General features: G+C 39.8%; 2 protein-coding genes across 3 annotated transcripts in view; one reads left to right on the forward strand and one right to left on the reverse strand.

Annotated features, from left to right (window-relative positions):
- The window catches only part of LOC136679515 (potassium voltage-gated channel subfamily KQT member 1-like), a 46,926-nt gene extending 39,903 nt beyond the window's left edge, over positions 1–7,023 (forward strand). Inside the window, exons 15-18 of one of the 2 annotated variants that reach the window (XM_066658094.1) lie at positions 544–638; positions 1,020–1,066; positions 1,212–1,273; positions 4,424–7,023. In XM_066658094.1, the coding sequence (XP_066514191.1) occupies positions 544–638; positions 1,020–1,066; positions 1,212–1,273; positions 4,424–4,603 (384 nt within the window). In that variant the 3' untranslated portion in view covers positions 4,604–7,023. The remainder of the gene's footprint in view (positions 1–543; positions 639–1,019; positions 1,067–1,211; positions 1,274–4,423) is intronic. The other variant, XM_066658095.1, reaches the window with a different exon arrangement.
- A 4,004-nt stretch (positions 7,024–11,027) lies between these two features.
- LOC136679494 (cyclin-dependent kinase inhibitor 1-like) lies at positions 11,028–13,743 on the reverse strand. The gene is made up of 4 exons (XM_066658038.1): positions 13,580–13,743; positions 12,089–12,928; positions 11,820–11,910; positions 11,028–11,574 (listed from the first exon to the last, which is right to left on the reverse strand). Coding segments are annotated over exons 2-4 (588 nt in total). The 5' UTR covers positions 12,585–12,928; positions 13,580–13,743; the 3' UTR covers positions 11,028–11,573.
- Positions 13,744–16,895: the final 3,152 nt, after the last annotated feature.

Raw genomic sequence — 16,895 nt, forward strand, 5'->3', positions numbered from 1 at the left:
TGTCGGCCAGTTCCTCTGTGTCCAAACTCTTGCTGATGTTTGCTCTTCCTCGAACAGATTTGCTCTCATTTGAATCGGCTACTTCCCATCACGGACGTGTGAATGTTTGCATTTTTTTTCTTGCTTAAGCGACTCAAAAGCTCATAACAAACATGTGACTTCCCTCATTCTACACACATTACTCAGTGACTTCAAATGAAGCCAAACAGCTAAGATTGACAGAGCCCAGGTCTAATCAGGTTCAAAAGTGAGGAACCAGCGCTTGATCAGTATGAAGGTTTGGCGTCGGCCGAAGTGACTTCTTTACTTCAAAGCCCTAGGAGATCTTAGCACTCAGCTAACCTTTGATCTAGGGCTGGTGCTGATGAATTTGTGGCTTTGTGAATGTTTCACAAGATATTCATTATTTTAAATTCTTCAGCAATGAATTCACAGCATTCTCTCAGACTTCTTTGTCAAAGCTGTGCCCATGTCAAGCAGTAGTGTCTGTCACTATCCAAACAAGCAGAAACAGCGCTGTGTGTGTGTCTGTGTAATTTGCAGCAAGCACGAAAACCCTATGATGTGAGGGATGTGATTGAGCAGTATTCTCAAGGCCATCTCAATCTCATGGTCCGTATCAAAGAGCTTCAAAGGAGGTCAGAATGTATTCTGTCTAATGTACTTTCCCCTTTAAAGGTGTAACAGTTGAGTTTAGTGCTAGTTTGTTTGAAGTTATTATTACTTCAAATAATTTAATGATATATCTGATTATGATTTATTTGTTTAAACTTGTTATTCATTTAAGTGTAATTTGGTTGAGTTTCTATGCACCTTTGGACTCACACTTACCTCATTATTAGACACATTTTAAAGGACTATTAAACATTCCTTTGCATCTCAACGTATCAATGTTTATTTATTTAAACAAATGTCATAAGGTGTAAATTAATATTATTTTACATCATAAAATGTGTTTTTGTTTGTTCATATAATGAGGGATGAATATATCTCACATTCTTTATGTCTGGGATTTATAGACTGGATCAGTCCTTGGGAAAAATTACTCTGTTCCAGACAAGTTCAGGTTCAGTAAACAGTCTACCATTTACTTTGTCATTTATCTCTTTAAATTAATCATTTTTCTCTACACACGTCTGGTTGGTATTTTGTAGAATTTTGTTTGCATTGTTGTTGTCGTGTCCTCATTATTTTGGTGATGTTTTCAACAGACCGTGCCAAGGACAAGGGTTCAAATACTATTGGCTCCAGACTCAACAGGCTGGAGGAGAAGGTAATGTTTTTCATATTTGTGTTGAGCTAAACTTAGCATGAATGAGATTTTTAGCATTTGTTGTGCTTCAGAGCGGGAAAAAAAATGATTTGTTGGAGACTCTTAATTCCAGATACTCTGAATTCCTCAGCTGCCTCTTTCTGAATGACCTCAGACAGTATTACGAGGTGTACACTGTATGATGAGGATTCACAGAGCCAGCATTAGGACGGGACTGGCCAGAGGTTGTAGGCACTTGAGAAAATGATAAAAAATGTAGTGATCTGAGCAGTATCTTTGATTTGAAAACGTTTGGTGTGTCCATATGTGTTTCCATATGTTTCATTGTGTGTTTTCCAAAAGATATAAACTTTTTTGGGGAAGATAAGATATACTTACTACTGTTTTTAATGTACTTCTGTGTTGTTGTATTAAAAAGAACCAATTAGCACATGCTTAAACAGGTTTACCGCTAAGATAATTCACTGTATGAAGTGTCTGTGACTTTTGCCCACTACATAATTCCCAGTCTCAAATATTCCTAGTGAGGTTATGGATTGATGGATAATTTTTGGTTGAAAAAGCCACAGATAGAGATCTCATTGTTCACTCAGCAGCTCAGTGAGAAATGTCACTTTTTAACTTTTTCCCAAAAGTATTTCTCTGAGTGATGTCTGCTGATAAGTGAATTTAGTCTCTAAGTGTGTGTGTGTGTGTGTGTGTAATGAGAAGGCTCTTAGTCTGACTGACAGACAGCGACTCAGGAGCTTTACAAACACTCACTCTGCTCCTGTTCATTTGCCACTCTGGCTCTAAATCCCTTTACAAACACTTTTTCATCCCAGACATGAACTCTGGGGAACACACACACGCTTACACGCTCCCTCCCTCTCTCCCTCCGCCCCTTCTCTTTCTTGCCGTCTCTCACTCTCCGTCTCTCTCTCAGTGTCTCAGTGTAGCTATGTTACTAGGTAAATCTATCACAGTCTAACCGGTTCAATGCAGATTATTATGGGATCAAAGCAACAAACATTTTCTTAAAAGAACCTCCCAAATAATCAGGTAGTGTATATGTCATGCCAGAGGCAGAGGAGTAACAGAAGAATTTCCTGCAACAATTATTTAAGTTTTAATGTTGTAGGACATAAAATAACTAGAGTACGTACATCTTAAATATATACACCTTTACATTAACGTTTAAATTTAAGAATATTGCGTTTTCTGCTTTAAAATTACAATTTTAGATCGCAATGATATCATTTTGTTGTTAAGACTTCCATGTAATTTTATTTTAAATACGTTTTTGTTTTTTTCCCTTGTGAAAACTCTAAAGGCTGCAAAAAACAAGAGTCCGTTTGTCTTTTCTGTGTCCTCTTTGGCTAGTGGAACAGTTTTATTTGCAAGGGAGAAAGTGATGACAGCATCCAGAGATGACAGGATGCCCTGCCCCATGAGCTGCTGTGCTTCTTCCCATAATTCTGTGGTAAACAGGAAGCAGACAGTGTCTGAGATAAACAGGAACAAATAGCTGGAGCAAACAAGCGCCTGGAGCTTCTCGCTGACCTGTTCACTTTATTCTTCTCTGCCACCCACCGTGACTCCAACTGCGGTGTCCTGTGGGAATATTCGTGAGACAGATGTATTTAATTTGAAATATGTATTTAATAGTAAGCCAAAAATGTGAGATTTTGATACATGTGCATCACACGGAGTAGGTACAAGTAGATTACGTAAGATTTCGTTTTACTGATGTGTTTATGATCACAGGACTTTTTAAAACCTTCAAAGCTCAGTCTTAGAATGTGGTTACATTTTTTACATCTGTATATATCCTCTTCTCAGTAGAGGCTTCACAGTAACGTCACATCCTTTCAGAAAGTCCAGTTATGAGTGGGATTTCTTTTCACCTGTTTTTCTATTCCCTCCTCAACACAACTGAATTAGGTGCATTGGTCTGTGTACAAAGGAAACAGTTCTTTAACTTTCTGGTCTAAGCAGCTTTGCATGAAACTTTGGTGACCACAGTACAAGCTACAGTATTAGCATGCAATGTCGTTACATTGAAACATGTCAGTTATCCAGAATAAGCGCTTTCAGATGTTCCCAGTCATGGCAGACAGCTCCGTGTCTCTTTCCACTTCATTTGAGCTGTCTCTTGTCTCTCTGCGGTCAGCAGGGTGTATATTTGTATATGTGCGTCTACGTGGGAGAGCCTGTGTGTGTTTACATGCTGAGCCTCATGCCATGCGCTGTATGGCCATGTGTGTTCGGGTGTGTGTTTGTGAGTGTGTGTGTTAACGCTATCTCGCTATAAACGATGCTGTTACTCGGAGACAGCTCGTCTGTTGATTTGTAATGGAGTGTAGACAGAGTTGGCTCCAAACACCACTTAACATGGATTGGACCTTTAACCCCAGAGCACTGTGTCTCCATATGCATCTAAACATATATTATAAACATATGGCAGCCTCGTGCCTGGATTTGATCATTTAAACGGCGGATAAGAAACAACTGTACTCATATGTAATACATCTTACTCATAAACAGCTTGTGCCAGGTATGTGTTCATGCGTTTGATAGAAGCTACGTTTGTGGCTTTAATCATGTTAGAAATTCCTAAAAGAATTAAATGTCTGGTTTTGTTTAACTACAGTATTGTCTCAGCTTGGAATGTCAACAAAATCATTTACTGGAAGTCCCGAAATAGCTCGTTTAAAAAGCTGATAACACAGACTGTGTTTTGCATTCAGATCGACTTCAGTTAATGTGTATAATCAGAACAGCCTTTTGATAATGTTATTAATATTCTTGAAGAATGTTGCAACCATTCATCACACACTAATTCATCAGCTGGGTTTAACGGCATGTGGTTAATAAAAAGGAGAGCTTTGATTGTTCTTGTTTGATCTTAGTTTGAAAGGCCTTGTCATTCCAGTCATTCAGTGATGTTGAGGTCTGAGCTCTGGTGCAGCCACTCACTGTCGGTTCTCTTCTTTTTTACCCATTCCCTTTTCTCAGTAATGGCTTCTTAGCCATTACAAGTTTTGGCTGGAAATTAAATAAATTAAACAAGTGTACTATAGTTTTTTGTGGTGGTAAACGGTGAGAAAGAAAGTGCTGTATAACTTTTCCATGGACTCCGAATAATGCACTGTTCTGTCCCTCACTCAGATGACACACATGGACAAGACTCTGAAAAGCATTTTAGAATCCTTGACCCTGCTGATGAGAGAGAGTGAAGGGAATGAAGCAGCAAGGCCTGGAAATACACTGCCTGGGTCCGACAGCCTGCCCAGCTACGACCAGCTCTCCACCCCAACCTGTCCATCTACCGTGGAGGAAAGCTCCTGACCTGAAGCGGCCTTTACCACACCACAATGTGCCTGGTCTTCACTTACATGTGTCTTGAAGATGTAAAGTCGGATTTGGACTAGACGAAATCTTATTTACAATTTGTTTTTAAGTGTTTTAAGGTGAGGGTGTTTGATCAGATACGTTTAGATGAATTAGTGACCCCATTCAGTGGGACCAATCATAATACTCCTATAAAGTCAATGCTTTAGTTATATGGGTAGCTCCAGTGAGCACATTGTGGACAGTAGCCTTTGGCTGATATACAATATTAATGGATGTCTTTAAAAATGTTGAGAATTGGGGATGTTTTATAAATAATTATTCATTAATTCTATTTTATGGTCAACCTTTTACTGGCCAAAAAAATCATTGTGTCTTTAGGACATAATGGTGTGTATGTGTGTATGTATTTTAGCCGTGTTCAGCCAAACAAACCATTTACCGGGAAAATTGACTGGGAATTTCGACATTTCCATGACACCTAGTAAAAAGATATTGCACGTAAACACCAGTTAAACCAGCAGTTGGCCTCTACGTATACGTACAAACCAGTAACTTAAAATCTCAGCTGACGTCTACATAAACTACATTTGATCACATACGTGTCGAAGCATGATTACACTGATCTGGTGTTTGATAATCACCACTGAACATTATTCATTGTGTTGAAACAAAAGGAAAGGATGAATGCCCTCAGTTTTAACCTTGCTTCAGAAATGCTGCAGGTTTCTATGTTGAAACTCGGGCATATTTTAAGCTGCTGTAAAAATAGCAAAGTGAATTTGACACCAGCAGTGTGTTTTCATTGTTGGCATTGATTTTTCCATCAACCTGAATCAAACTCTGACACTATAACGAGCGGCAGCATAAGGCTGTCTAGTGCTCAGAAGTCAGGACAATATTGTTTATCGCAGTAATTCTGCAGATGATAATCACTTGTGAAAATATACATAATCGCCCGAGCCTAGTGGAAACAGATGTTCAGTTTTGCACAAACAGTTTCTGTTATCTCCATAAAAGTTTAAAAGCTAGATGGGATGCTCTGAAACAGCTGCACAAGAAGCTAAGGTCAAAATGCTCAATGCCAAGTGTCAGCTAGAGGTGCGTAAATCCCGCTGCCATTATGCTGTGGGGCAGTGGAACTGTGTTCTTTCTTTTTTGTTGTTTTTGTTGTTGTTGTTATGGAGCTCCATCCAGTACCTGGGGGTCCGTTGTTGTCACGTTTGTAATCCAGAACTAATCAAACTCTCTTTTAATGTCGCACATTTCAGAAAAAGCCTTTTTTTTAATCTTTATTTTATAAGTAATTTTATAGAGGTTTTTTAAATCACTTACACGCTATTCACAGCCGTACAGAATCATCAGTAATTGATCAGTTCAGTGAAATAGTTGGGAACTTTGTACATTTTAAAGCACATTTATTTATTAAGACATGTATACATTGATTCACAGATGCATACATGTTCTGATTCTCTCTTATTCCTTACTGTTCTGAAGCTAGAGATTTTTTAAATTAGATTAATATGAGCCAGATGTCATTGCTTGTTTGTTCTTGAATCTGCTCTACTGAATCAGCGCTTCGGACCATCTTATGCCTCTGATTTTTATACTTTTTTTCATGGTTTAATCCTCAATGAGGGCTTTTGTTCTCATTAATAAATATTACCCGACACAATACCTTTGTTTGTGTTAGTTTTTATTGGGCTTGTATTATCAGCTCAAACCTCATCTCCATTCAGATCCTAGACAGATGTCCAGGGTTTCCCGCTCTTTTTCCTGACCACAGGCCTTTGGTGGTTTGGTGGCAGAGGTTGTGGTGTGGAGGCATTTATGGCATTCAGGAATAGTTGTAGTCTTTTTCAAAAAGTCTGTCAGTGATGCTTGAATTCCTTTAGTGCGCCCTGACAGATCAATGACTTATGCAGCACACGACCATATGGGTAGCACTGTGACCTATGACCTTAATACAATACCTTTGGTCTTTTGGGTTAGGGGGCTGGTTGCCATGGGGATGACTCGATGTGCACTCCATGACCCTCTCTTGTGAAGGAACATGCCTGTTCTCCTGCTTCTTTCTTTCACTGTAGATCATGTGGACTGCTGTTGTTATAGAAGACGACCTGAAATTAGCAAAAATTTAGAGAATACAAGCAGAACACAAGAATACACAGATTTCATTCTTTTCTACTGGATAGGAAACTGTGAACAATGTAGTAGACCATTTGAAAAGAGTGTTTTTTATAAATCGTACATTTTGTTGTTTACAAATACACATTTTAATAAAATTGGATGATGGATATATTACATTTAAAGTCACCATTTAGAGATACAAAGTAGAGTTTGTAAAACTATTTTCTAAAGAGATTTTTTTCACAGCTGCATATAAGAAGAGTGAGGTATATATGAGCTGGAATCTGAAACCACTTTCTTTGAAACCATTTTCCCATTGTATACAACCATTGTAAAGATCCTTTAATGTAATTTACACCCACAGTTTTCCTTTTATTTCTGTATTTAGGCGTTTTTTTTTTTTTTGTTGTCATAGTTCTGCATCTACATTCACTGCCTTTTCTAAAGAAACCTCGCTTCTGGTTCTAGTCCTTCTTATTTTGTTTAGTTTTAACAGAGAATCATATCACAAAAGATGAACTACTGTTCTGTAGAAACCAACAATTACATCATTAAAAAACTCCCACGTAACTAGTTCCTGATTCCGGCTAAAGTCTGACGTTTCTTCCTCGCACTGTGTCCTAAGAGTTGTCCAAATCAAGGCGTTATAAATCTGCTAACTGCTTTTAAAGGTTGACTCACCCACTAAAGATGTATACATTTATCCCGTCAAGAAGAAGACCAGCTATAGCTGTTTTACAAAAGCTCTGTTGAGTTTATCCGTCGTGTAGGCCTAATAGACCCTAACACAGAAGGATTTAAACCCTTGAAAATGGAGCAGAGGGGATGAGTGACAAGAGCGAGGTGTAGTGGTGGTGTTAGCTGTCCTTTGCAGTTTGCTACCCCATGTCAAGACAACTATGTCAACAGTGCCGACTTCAAGACAGCAGTCTTGGCAGGCACCATAGAGAGCCGGCTTGCTACAGTGGGGGTCTGGGCCATATGCCGCCACATAAATGATGGGCCTTTGTTATGCGTTTAAAAGGACGCACTGCTGCCACTTTCTCTGAGACTGCTGAGCAAACTTTGGGACCAAATGCCATTAATCCAAGCTAGTGAACCCATAGAGGTGTATCCAGCCTTGAAGACACAGCTTGCCAGTGCCTCGGTTAGTTTTATGGGCCAAATGATTCAGAGAGGGGAGGGGAACAAAAAACTAAAAATGGAAGAAGGCAGAAATACTGAGAAGATGGATGGGTTGATGGCTCGGCGGTGATTTGGCAGAATGGTCGAGCCTTAATCAGGTTAACAGTGCGGAGAAAGTGATTTCCGTGGATAAAAATAAAAGTGGCAAAGAGGTTAAACCCTGAATGGAAATCCCTGACCAGATTATTTAATAGTGCCATTAGAAACTCAACTGTGGTGGAGTAAAATCTCAAACTGTCTCTGTGTAAGAAAATGACCACAGTCATTTTTATAGTGTCTTTTGAAATCTGAAAAAAAAGGGTGAAATGTACAAATGAGGGCTGACTTCATTGAGGGACACACAGATTGCTTAGGGGTTGAACAATTATGGCTCTTTGGGATTTCTGCTGGTCAAATTGGTGGTCCCAAGAGCCTGGGGAAATCATCCATCTGCTCCACACAGATAATAGCAAAGCATACTAACAATCCTAACAATCTGGACACAATGATTTTAGTGTAAAAGATCAAATAATGAAGTCCCACTAAAAGCCCTGGGGGCTTGCAGTCCAAAAGATAGTTGTGTTGAATTTTCAGTGAGATAAAGGATTTAAAACTAAACTCTTCACATTAAATCATGTGTAGGCCATGTTCATCATCATCATCATCATCATCATCATTATTATTACAAATAACATTAAAAATAGTATTGTTGTTGTTGTTGTTATATCTGCACTTTTCAAAAATCAAAGCGCCCAGTCAGGTTTTATAAAAAGATGCTTGGGACTGATGCTGATGGGAGTATGAACAACTGTTCATAACTGTTTATGACGTAACAGTGCGCTACGTTTCACACTTAAGACATTCCCCCCGTTGACAGTGTTTTCTCTCTAAACTCTGGAGGGTTTCCAGACGCCTCAAAACACAAGACTGCGTTTTTGGATGCAGATTTTTTAAAGGGCATGTCATTTGGGGGCAGATCTTTGGTTTCTCCAGCACGCGACTCGAAGCTAAAGAAGAATTTCTGGAGCTCCAGGAACATCAGCATTAGAAGAAGCTTCAATGGCAGAAGTGGGAGAAGCAGTGGGGAGCGTTAATGGGAGCAGTAGGAGCGTGCATTAAGAGCCACGAGCTCATTTGCAGGTGAATGATGGCACTCGCTTCGCTTTTGGCCTCCTTTGTTCCGCTGCGCCTTGTTTTTGGTGCCAGATGGTCAAAGAAATGCAAAAAAAAAAAACGCCTTTAGCGCACCAGAGTCTCCGCCCACAGACGTTAATATTAAAGAGCTGCAAAGCAGTGGGGTTTGACTCTTATTTTCAGTTATCTGACAAATCACTAACGTCCCGTTTACTCCAAAAAACACTGAAACACTATCATCATCTGAAAAACAAAAGAGAAAGACGAAGGAAAAAGAAACGCATCATAAATCTTTGTTTAGAATAAGAACACTACGTAAAGTAGGAATGTGTATTAAATTTTTAATTCAATATTCAATTCTGAAGCTTGTAACTTTGTAATAATCAAAATTAAACACGGGTTATAAAGCAGGCATTAGCTTCTAACTTATAAACACTTGAAAGTATGTGTTTCTACAAATATTGTTTTGTAAAGTGTTTTATTGTTTTATCTTATCGCCGTAAAAGACGCGTTTTTTTTGTTTGTTTTTTTTCATCTATAAAATACAATACAAAATTGTACGCTTCAGGCACAAGTGATCGAAACCTAGTTTGATTCACGGAGGAGAAACAAAACCTTACTAAAATGTATCTGTGGAGTATATCACGCTTGAGTGTTTTTGCCAAACTTAATAGTTTTTATTATTTTGTTTCGTATTTTAGAGCGTTTTTTTACGTCTGTGCTCAGTGATCTCGCACGATCCATTGTGGTATTGTTTGGGAGCAACTATTTGACAAGAAGAAATACCATAGAAACGATGTGTATATATAAAACTTGTTGATTTATTGATTGTACACCAATGGGCTACTCTTGAGACAATCAGTGACCACATGAACACACTTCTGCTTTTTTAAGGCACCGTTCCGTTGTTTATTTGAACATAAAATGCAGCCTGTGTAAAATGTTCTGCTTTTTCACTGGGGGCCGTGTGTTTAAGTTTTAAGGATTAGTTTGGGGCGTGAATAGTAGGTTTAATTAAAATAAATATATCATTTTATTTAAAATAAAATAAAAAAACAATTAAAAATCGCGCTGCTGTGTTTTCGTTTCGGAAACCAACGAAACTATTTGAACAGACTTTCATGTGAAATAGGTGTGTGTGTGTGTGTTGATTAAATTATTTCTGTGTATGGGACACTGAGTGTTTTGTGTGTGTTTGGGGGGTTGTGTGTGTGGGTGTTGATAGGGGTATTTTTGTTTGTGGGAGTGTGTGTGAGGAAGAAAGAAAGTGTGTGTGTGTGTGTGTATGGGCGTGGGGGGAGGGGAGGCAGGTGGCTGCCGTGTAGCACGAGTGTGTGTGTGTGTGTGTGTTTTGTCCCTATGCCTTTAGTAAGTGTTTCATTAGCGGACTCTCTGAGAGGGGGATGAGAATGAAGGTCTTACGGGGACAAAGCGGGGCTCCGAGGGCACCTGCCTCCTTCATTATTGAGAGAAAAGACCCTTTAAATCCTGACCACAGCGCAGCTGCCCTCCTCCCTATCACAACAGCTGAGCACGAGCAGAACTCCTCTTCGCCAACACACACTCGCATCCTGCTCAGATCACACATTTTGCCGGTGTTCCGTTGATTTTCGTTGTCTAAATCGGTTTGAACGTCCATTAAATATGACGTTTTATACTTAGAGCTCTGTTAGAGGGTTTCTGTTTGTTTACTGAGTGGAAAACACTGGGAAACTATAAAAACCAACGAGCAACGTCTGCCCCACGTTTCGGACAAACATTCAGCAAACACCAACCGTGCAGTAAAACGTACAGAAGTGTGTTCTCTAGAATAAAAAGTATAAAAACAAAACAAAGCCGCCCAAACTACACCACACACGGCATCAAACTATTTAGTGCCACAACAAAAAAAAACCTTTAATCCCCACCGCGAGAACCCCCCCCCCCCCCAGAAAAAAACACTTCAAAACAAAGACAATCTTAACAAAAATATAATTTATTTCTCTGCATTTTAAAACAAAGCTCCTCCAATATATATTTATATATTAAAACAATCGGCTCAGACACATTCATCTGCACGACACCACCCAGAAAAATTAAATAAATCATAACACAAATTTTCAACGATATTGCAGTAAATAAACAATGGCTGTAAATAAAATAAAATAAAATAAAATAAAAAGTGAACAAACGGATCATAAATAATAACAAAACAACAAAACATTAGCATAAATTAGAATAATTTTCAAAAGTAGAACTGCTGCTACGTCTATTCTACCGCTCAAAATCACAACAACAACAACAACAACATGGAATTGCACTGAAGTTGTAACACTGCAACAGAGTCCATTTTGGCAGAGCCAGTATTGCTACATGCATCAGAGAGAGAGAGAGAGAGAGATAGAGAGAGAGTGAGAGAGAGAGTGGAGTATAAAAATATAAAAATAGTGACTAATCCAAAAGGACAAAAGGACAGCAGTCAGAAGGCCGTTGATAGTTTGATCTTCGCTGTGTCTCCCTCCGCTCAGCGGATGAACACAGGAGCCGCTCTTCACACACATCTGAGAATAAAAAAGCACAGAGCCGAGGTTAATGCCGGGAACGTTCAGCTTTATCCAAATGAAAAACAAATTAGAAGCTACAACAAGCGCGTGCACGTAAACAGGCTCGCGACAGGCTGAAATAAAGGGCGCTGGAATGAAGGCACTTCCATAAAAACAGAGCCCAGACATTACATTAGAGAGCGGTTTATAGATAACAGGGGTATGTCATGTAGTTCCAGTTGAAAAGTCACTGAGCTCCTCACCATCTGATTCTCTTCCGCGGAGTGATTTCCACAGACAATGCGTTCTCAGGCTGCTTCACCTCCGCGGGTCTCTTCCTCCTCGGGAAGAAGTCTGGAAACACGAGGGAGATTTGTGTTAATAACAATGTTACTACTATTAACAATGATAACAACAACGTAACTACTACTGCCAATGTTCCTATTTAAAATAATAGCAGTCGCAATCTTAGTAACGATATTAATGTTATCACTGAAACCCTTTATTTATTTATTTATTTAGATGTGTTTACCTGTAATATGAGTGCTATTATACTCCGGGACCGTCCTCCTCCTCTTTTGTTTGCGCGTGCACGCTGGTGTCCCGTTCAGAGCTCCGGATTGGTTCTCCTGGTTCAGCTCTACGCGCGCCTCCCCTGCGTTTTTGCGATCGCTTTCGCGCTCGTGTTCCGCGGTTTTGCTCTCAGGTTCCCGCTCCGCGCCGTTCCCCTCGTTAACCTCCTCCCGCTCGGGCGCCCTGCTGTCTCTGTAGAAGGCCGGCACGCTGCGCGCGCACACCTCTTCCCACGCGTAATTCCCCGGCAGCGGCGAATCCTGCTCAAAGTTGAAGTTCCAGCGGGTGCGCTCCGCCTCGGAGATCTCCCGCAGTTTCTGCGTCATCTCGCGCTGCAGCTCGTCGTGGTCCATCGGTCCGAATAAGTTCCGACACACCTTGGTCCTCGCGAGAAGCGGGAAGGTCCTTCGCGCCGCGTGCCTCTCCAGAACGCTCTGTACATCCACGTTAGCCATGACACGTAAAGACACAGTGCGGGACGCCGGTGGGGGATTTGTTGTGTATGCGCCGCAGTGTCTTTGTGGTCCTTTTTATACTCGGACTCTGTCGCTTTCGGGCAGCTGTTCGCTTACGTAGGCACAGAAGCGGCTCGTGATTGGACAGTGAGAGCTCCCCACCCCCCGCGCTGCTATTGGCCGCAGGAGCCTAATGAACCGGTGAATGCGCTCCAATAGACGTTTACTACTCGCAGCGCTGTGCCAACCGAGAGCGTTAAACCGGATCATCAGTGTACACCGAATTACTCACAGTGCTGCTGATAAGAACCAGACGTCCGTGGCTTATACAACGTCTGAAAGTTCTGCAAAACAAAGAACGAAGTCATATATAAATACTGTACGATCTGCAAACATTTCAAATGAAAATGTCTTTTTTTTCCTGAATACTTTATAAAATAATATTTCTCTAAAATCAATTAAAACCCCTGAATATTCTCTACAATCTTCTGATATATATCTTTTATTAACTTAATTATATCAAGGAAAATGAGTACCTCAATAATTATGGGGGGAAAAAATCAATTTAAAAGACTTTTATTAAACCAAAACATTTCTAAATTCAACTGAGAATTAAATAGGTTTATTTTTAAAAGAATGAAATTGTTTATTATATATTAATTATACTGTAATTAAATAAAAATTAAATAAATATTCTTTGACACGTACTCACTGTGTGAAGCTAACGGCTGAAATGCTTTCGTCAAATTCAGCAAAAACTCAACGAACACTTAAACTTCAGTAAAGATTTACATTTTTAACAATATTCTCCTTCTTTATAAAACTATTTACTTTGAATAGACTTTAGAAGTGCTGTCGTTTAATAAATTAGAAACGTACGAGTATTTATTTATTCATTTTCTACACCTTTCTCAGCTACATGGGGGTGGTATGCTACATGTTCTGCTACTAGGCCTGTAAGAGGCTAGCTATGCTAACTAGCTGAAGGTCTTCACCAGCAGAGGAGTCTGGATTCGGAGCAGCGCCGCAGAAAAGGCCTCAGCAGGGGTCTGGCAGGCGACCACCACGAAGCAAAAACAGAGTTGATCACTTTATTGCAGTGAACTGGACACACGCTCGGAGCAATCCACTGTCTGGCAGTTATGGGCTTTAAAGAGTTAAACATCTGTGAGAGATTCACCGTAAGGTCACACTACGTTTACTTTAACAAACCTATTGTTTCTATTTCAGCCCTGTATTATTGTGGTTTAATGCACAATAGTCTAACTCTCAACAATTATATAAATCTCAACAATAACAGAGCTTTTAATTACAATAATACACCTTTCAACAATAACAGAGCTTTCAGTGAAAATAATACACCTCTCAACAAATAACAGAGCTTTCAATTACATTAATACAGCTCTCAACAACAACAAAAAATATATAGTAATTTATATTTCCCCAGATGTATATAATATTTAAAGGTTTTGAAACACACTGCGGTCTTGTTTGTTCCCTTGATATAAACAGATTTTGGGCACAACAGACTTCTTGGGGAGAATAGTCACACCTAAGATTCTGGAGAAACAATAAAAGTTTCTTTTTATCCTCTACTAAGCCAATTAAATCATTTTCCAAAATGATCACATCACCATTAACAACAGGCTGAGTACTTCAGACATTCACACCCACACCCTCTCTCTCTCTCTCTCTCTCTTTTCCCCACCTCTGCAAACACACACACAAACACACATACAGTATAGTTTCCATGGTTTTAGAGGACATTACCTAGAGACACATACATTCACTGGAGCCGTACTGTAACATTTGCCATAACTACTTTTAGCCTGAAACTAACCCCACAGTTAATCTCAGTCCTACATCTGACTCTGAACCTTACCTTAACCCTAAACCTCACTCTAAACTTTACCCTAAACCTTACACAAAATCCTACACATTTAATAATGTTATGATGTACACAGAGAACAACTTCTACATTAATAAATCCATGATGAACACGTGTCTGAGGCAATAGCACTGGTGGCTTTTATTATAAATACATAAATGTAACAATAGTAATACTTTTATTATTATTATTATTGTTATTATACTTTATTCTGGAATGTGCATGTAATGTTTATTATTTAGTGGAAAGTGTTTCTGATATTCACTCTTTCTCCCCACGGTCAGAACGACAGCATTTCCCCTTTCACACGGTGCTCGTGGTATTGTTTTGTCCTGCACCGCCCTCTCGTGGCCTCGTCTTGTAACTGCAAAGCTGTATACTTTGATTTTATAGCTTTTATTACATCATATATAATAAATATATTTTGTTATACACCCACTCACTCATCCATTGCGTTGACATTAAACACGACAAGCTTTTTAAGATTTAACATATTTTTTAACTCAATAATCAAGAGGTGATGTATTTATTTTATTTTCAAATGCCAAATTATAAAGCAAATTATTGACCTGTTGGATCAGGCAGTTTGACACTGATTCAGTGAGATCAAGGACATCATTAATTAATTCGTTCGTTCCTTTGTTCGTTCTTTTATTAATTAATTAATGAAATCCAGAAAGTATTTACCAGCCTCTCCAAAAATGATCCTTTCCCAAACGTTTTGAAGAAAGTATGCATTAACTATTCACACTTTGACTGGGTCTGGACCAGATGCTAAATAAATACAGATCAATTAGTACAAATCAATAATAATCACAGTGTTATTCATTTATTTATTGTTATTCTCTGCTTCTTTAAAGAAATATACAATAACTCCTATCGGCCATCTTTAACACAGAGGTATATTTGCATGCTGTAAGGTGTAAGTCCCTCTATTAGAAATGCAAACACACATACATATATATACACACACACACACCCATCCTGTATTCTCTAGTCAAACTGTGACCTCCACTGCCCTGAGAGGAGGGCTTTTGGGAACAATGGGACTCATGTGCAGCCTTGCTTGACCAAAAAATATCTGCAAGCATTTCAGTCCATTGTTCCATTGTAAATATAAATGAACACTTTGGTTTCTGGAAAGATGTGGAGCTGTCAGGAAACCCTTATGGAAAAAAAAATAAATGTACACAAAAGAAGAACATATACAAATAGAAGCTAATGTTATGTTGGTATTTTCAGACTAAATAGCTGACTGCCCTGGAGCCCAGACCTCTACATCACTTACAGTGTCTAGAATTACTCAGATAAAATGGAAGTTATAAAGACAGAGGCTGAACACACTCAGTACTGACACTGCTGATGTTAGATTCAGATGTTGAGGCTTCAGTTCATTTGTATTTAAGGTCATGTTGACTGAAAACTGAGAGGAAAAACAATAAGATAAACAATGGTGAATGTCCCCATAATGGTCTTTTGTTAAAATGCTGGCCCCTTATTTTACTGTGCAATAATTCACAATGGAAAAAAAGATATGCATCATTTGCATTTATATTTGTATTTGCATATTCAAATCATTTGACCTTCACATTGTACACATCAATAATAATTTTTTAATGACAAATTATTGCCCTGTTGGGCGGCATGGTGGTGTTCTCCCTGTGTCTGTGTGGGTTTCCTCCGGGTGACTGTCTGTGAGGAGAGTGGTGTGTTCTCCCTGTGTCTGCGTGGGTTTCCTCCGGGTGACTGTCTGTGAGGAGTGTGGTGTGTTCTCCCTGTGTCTGTGTGGGTTTACTCCAGGTGACTGTCTGTGAGGAGTGTGGTGTGTTCTCCCTGTGTCTGTGTGGGTTTCTCCAGGTGACTGTCTGTGAGGAGTGTGGTGTGTTCTCCCTGTGTCTGTGTGGGTTTCCTCCAGGTGACTGTCTGTGAGGAGTGTGGTGTGTTCTCCCTGTGTCTGCGTGGGTTTCCTCCGGGTAACTGTCTGTGAGGAGTGTGGTGTGTTCTCCGTGTGTCTGCGTGGGTTTCCTCCGGGTGACTGTCTGTGAGGAGTGTGGTGTGTTCTCCGTGTGTCTGCGTGGGTTTCCTCCAGGTGACTGTCTGTGAGGAGTGTGGTGTGTTCTCCCTGTGTCTGTGTGGGTTTCTCCAGGTGACTGTCTGTGAGGAGTGTGGTGTGTTCTCCCTGTGTCTGTGTGGGTTTCCTCCAGGTGACTGTCTGTGAGGAGTGTGGTGTGTTCTCCCTGTGTCTGCGTGGGTTTCCTCCGGGTAACTGTCTGTGAGGAGTGTGGTGTGTTCTCCGTGTGTCTGTGTGGGTTTCCTCCAGGTGACTGTCTGTGAGGAGTGTGGTGTGTTCTCCCTGTGTCTGTGTGGGTTTCCTCCGGGTGACTGTCTGTGAGGAGTGTGGTGTGTTCTCCCTGTGTCTGTGT

This window comes from Hoplias malabaricus, chromosome Y (assembly GCF_029633855.1).
Source record: "Hoplias malabaricus isolate fHopMal1 chromosome Y, fHopMal1.hap1, whole genome shotgun sequence".
In the NCBI taxonomy this organism is placed as follows: Eukaryota; Metazoa; Chordata; class Actinopteri; order Characiformes; family Erythrinidae; genus Hoplias; species Hoplias malabaricus.

What these genes read in the sequence shown, in the direction of transcription:
- LOC136679494 (XM_066658038.1), bottom strand. Translation starts at nt 12,584, where the DNA reads ATGGCTAACGTGGATGTACAGAGCGTTCTGGAGAGGCACGCGGCGCGA. An exon ending in TAATAGCACTCATATTACAG is followed by an intron (nt 11,911 to 12,088) that starts GTAAACACATCT and finishes TCGTGTTTCCAG; the next exon opens with ACTTCTTCCCGAGGAGGAAG.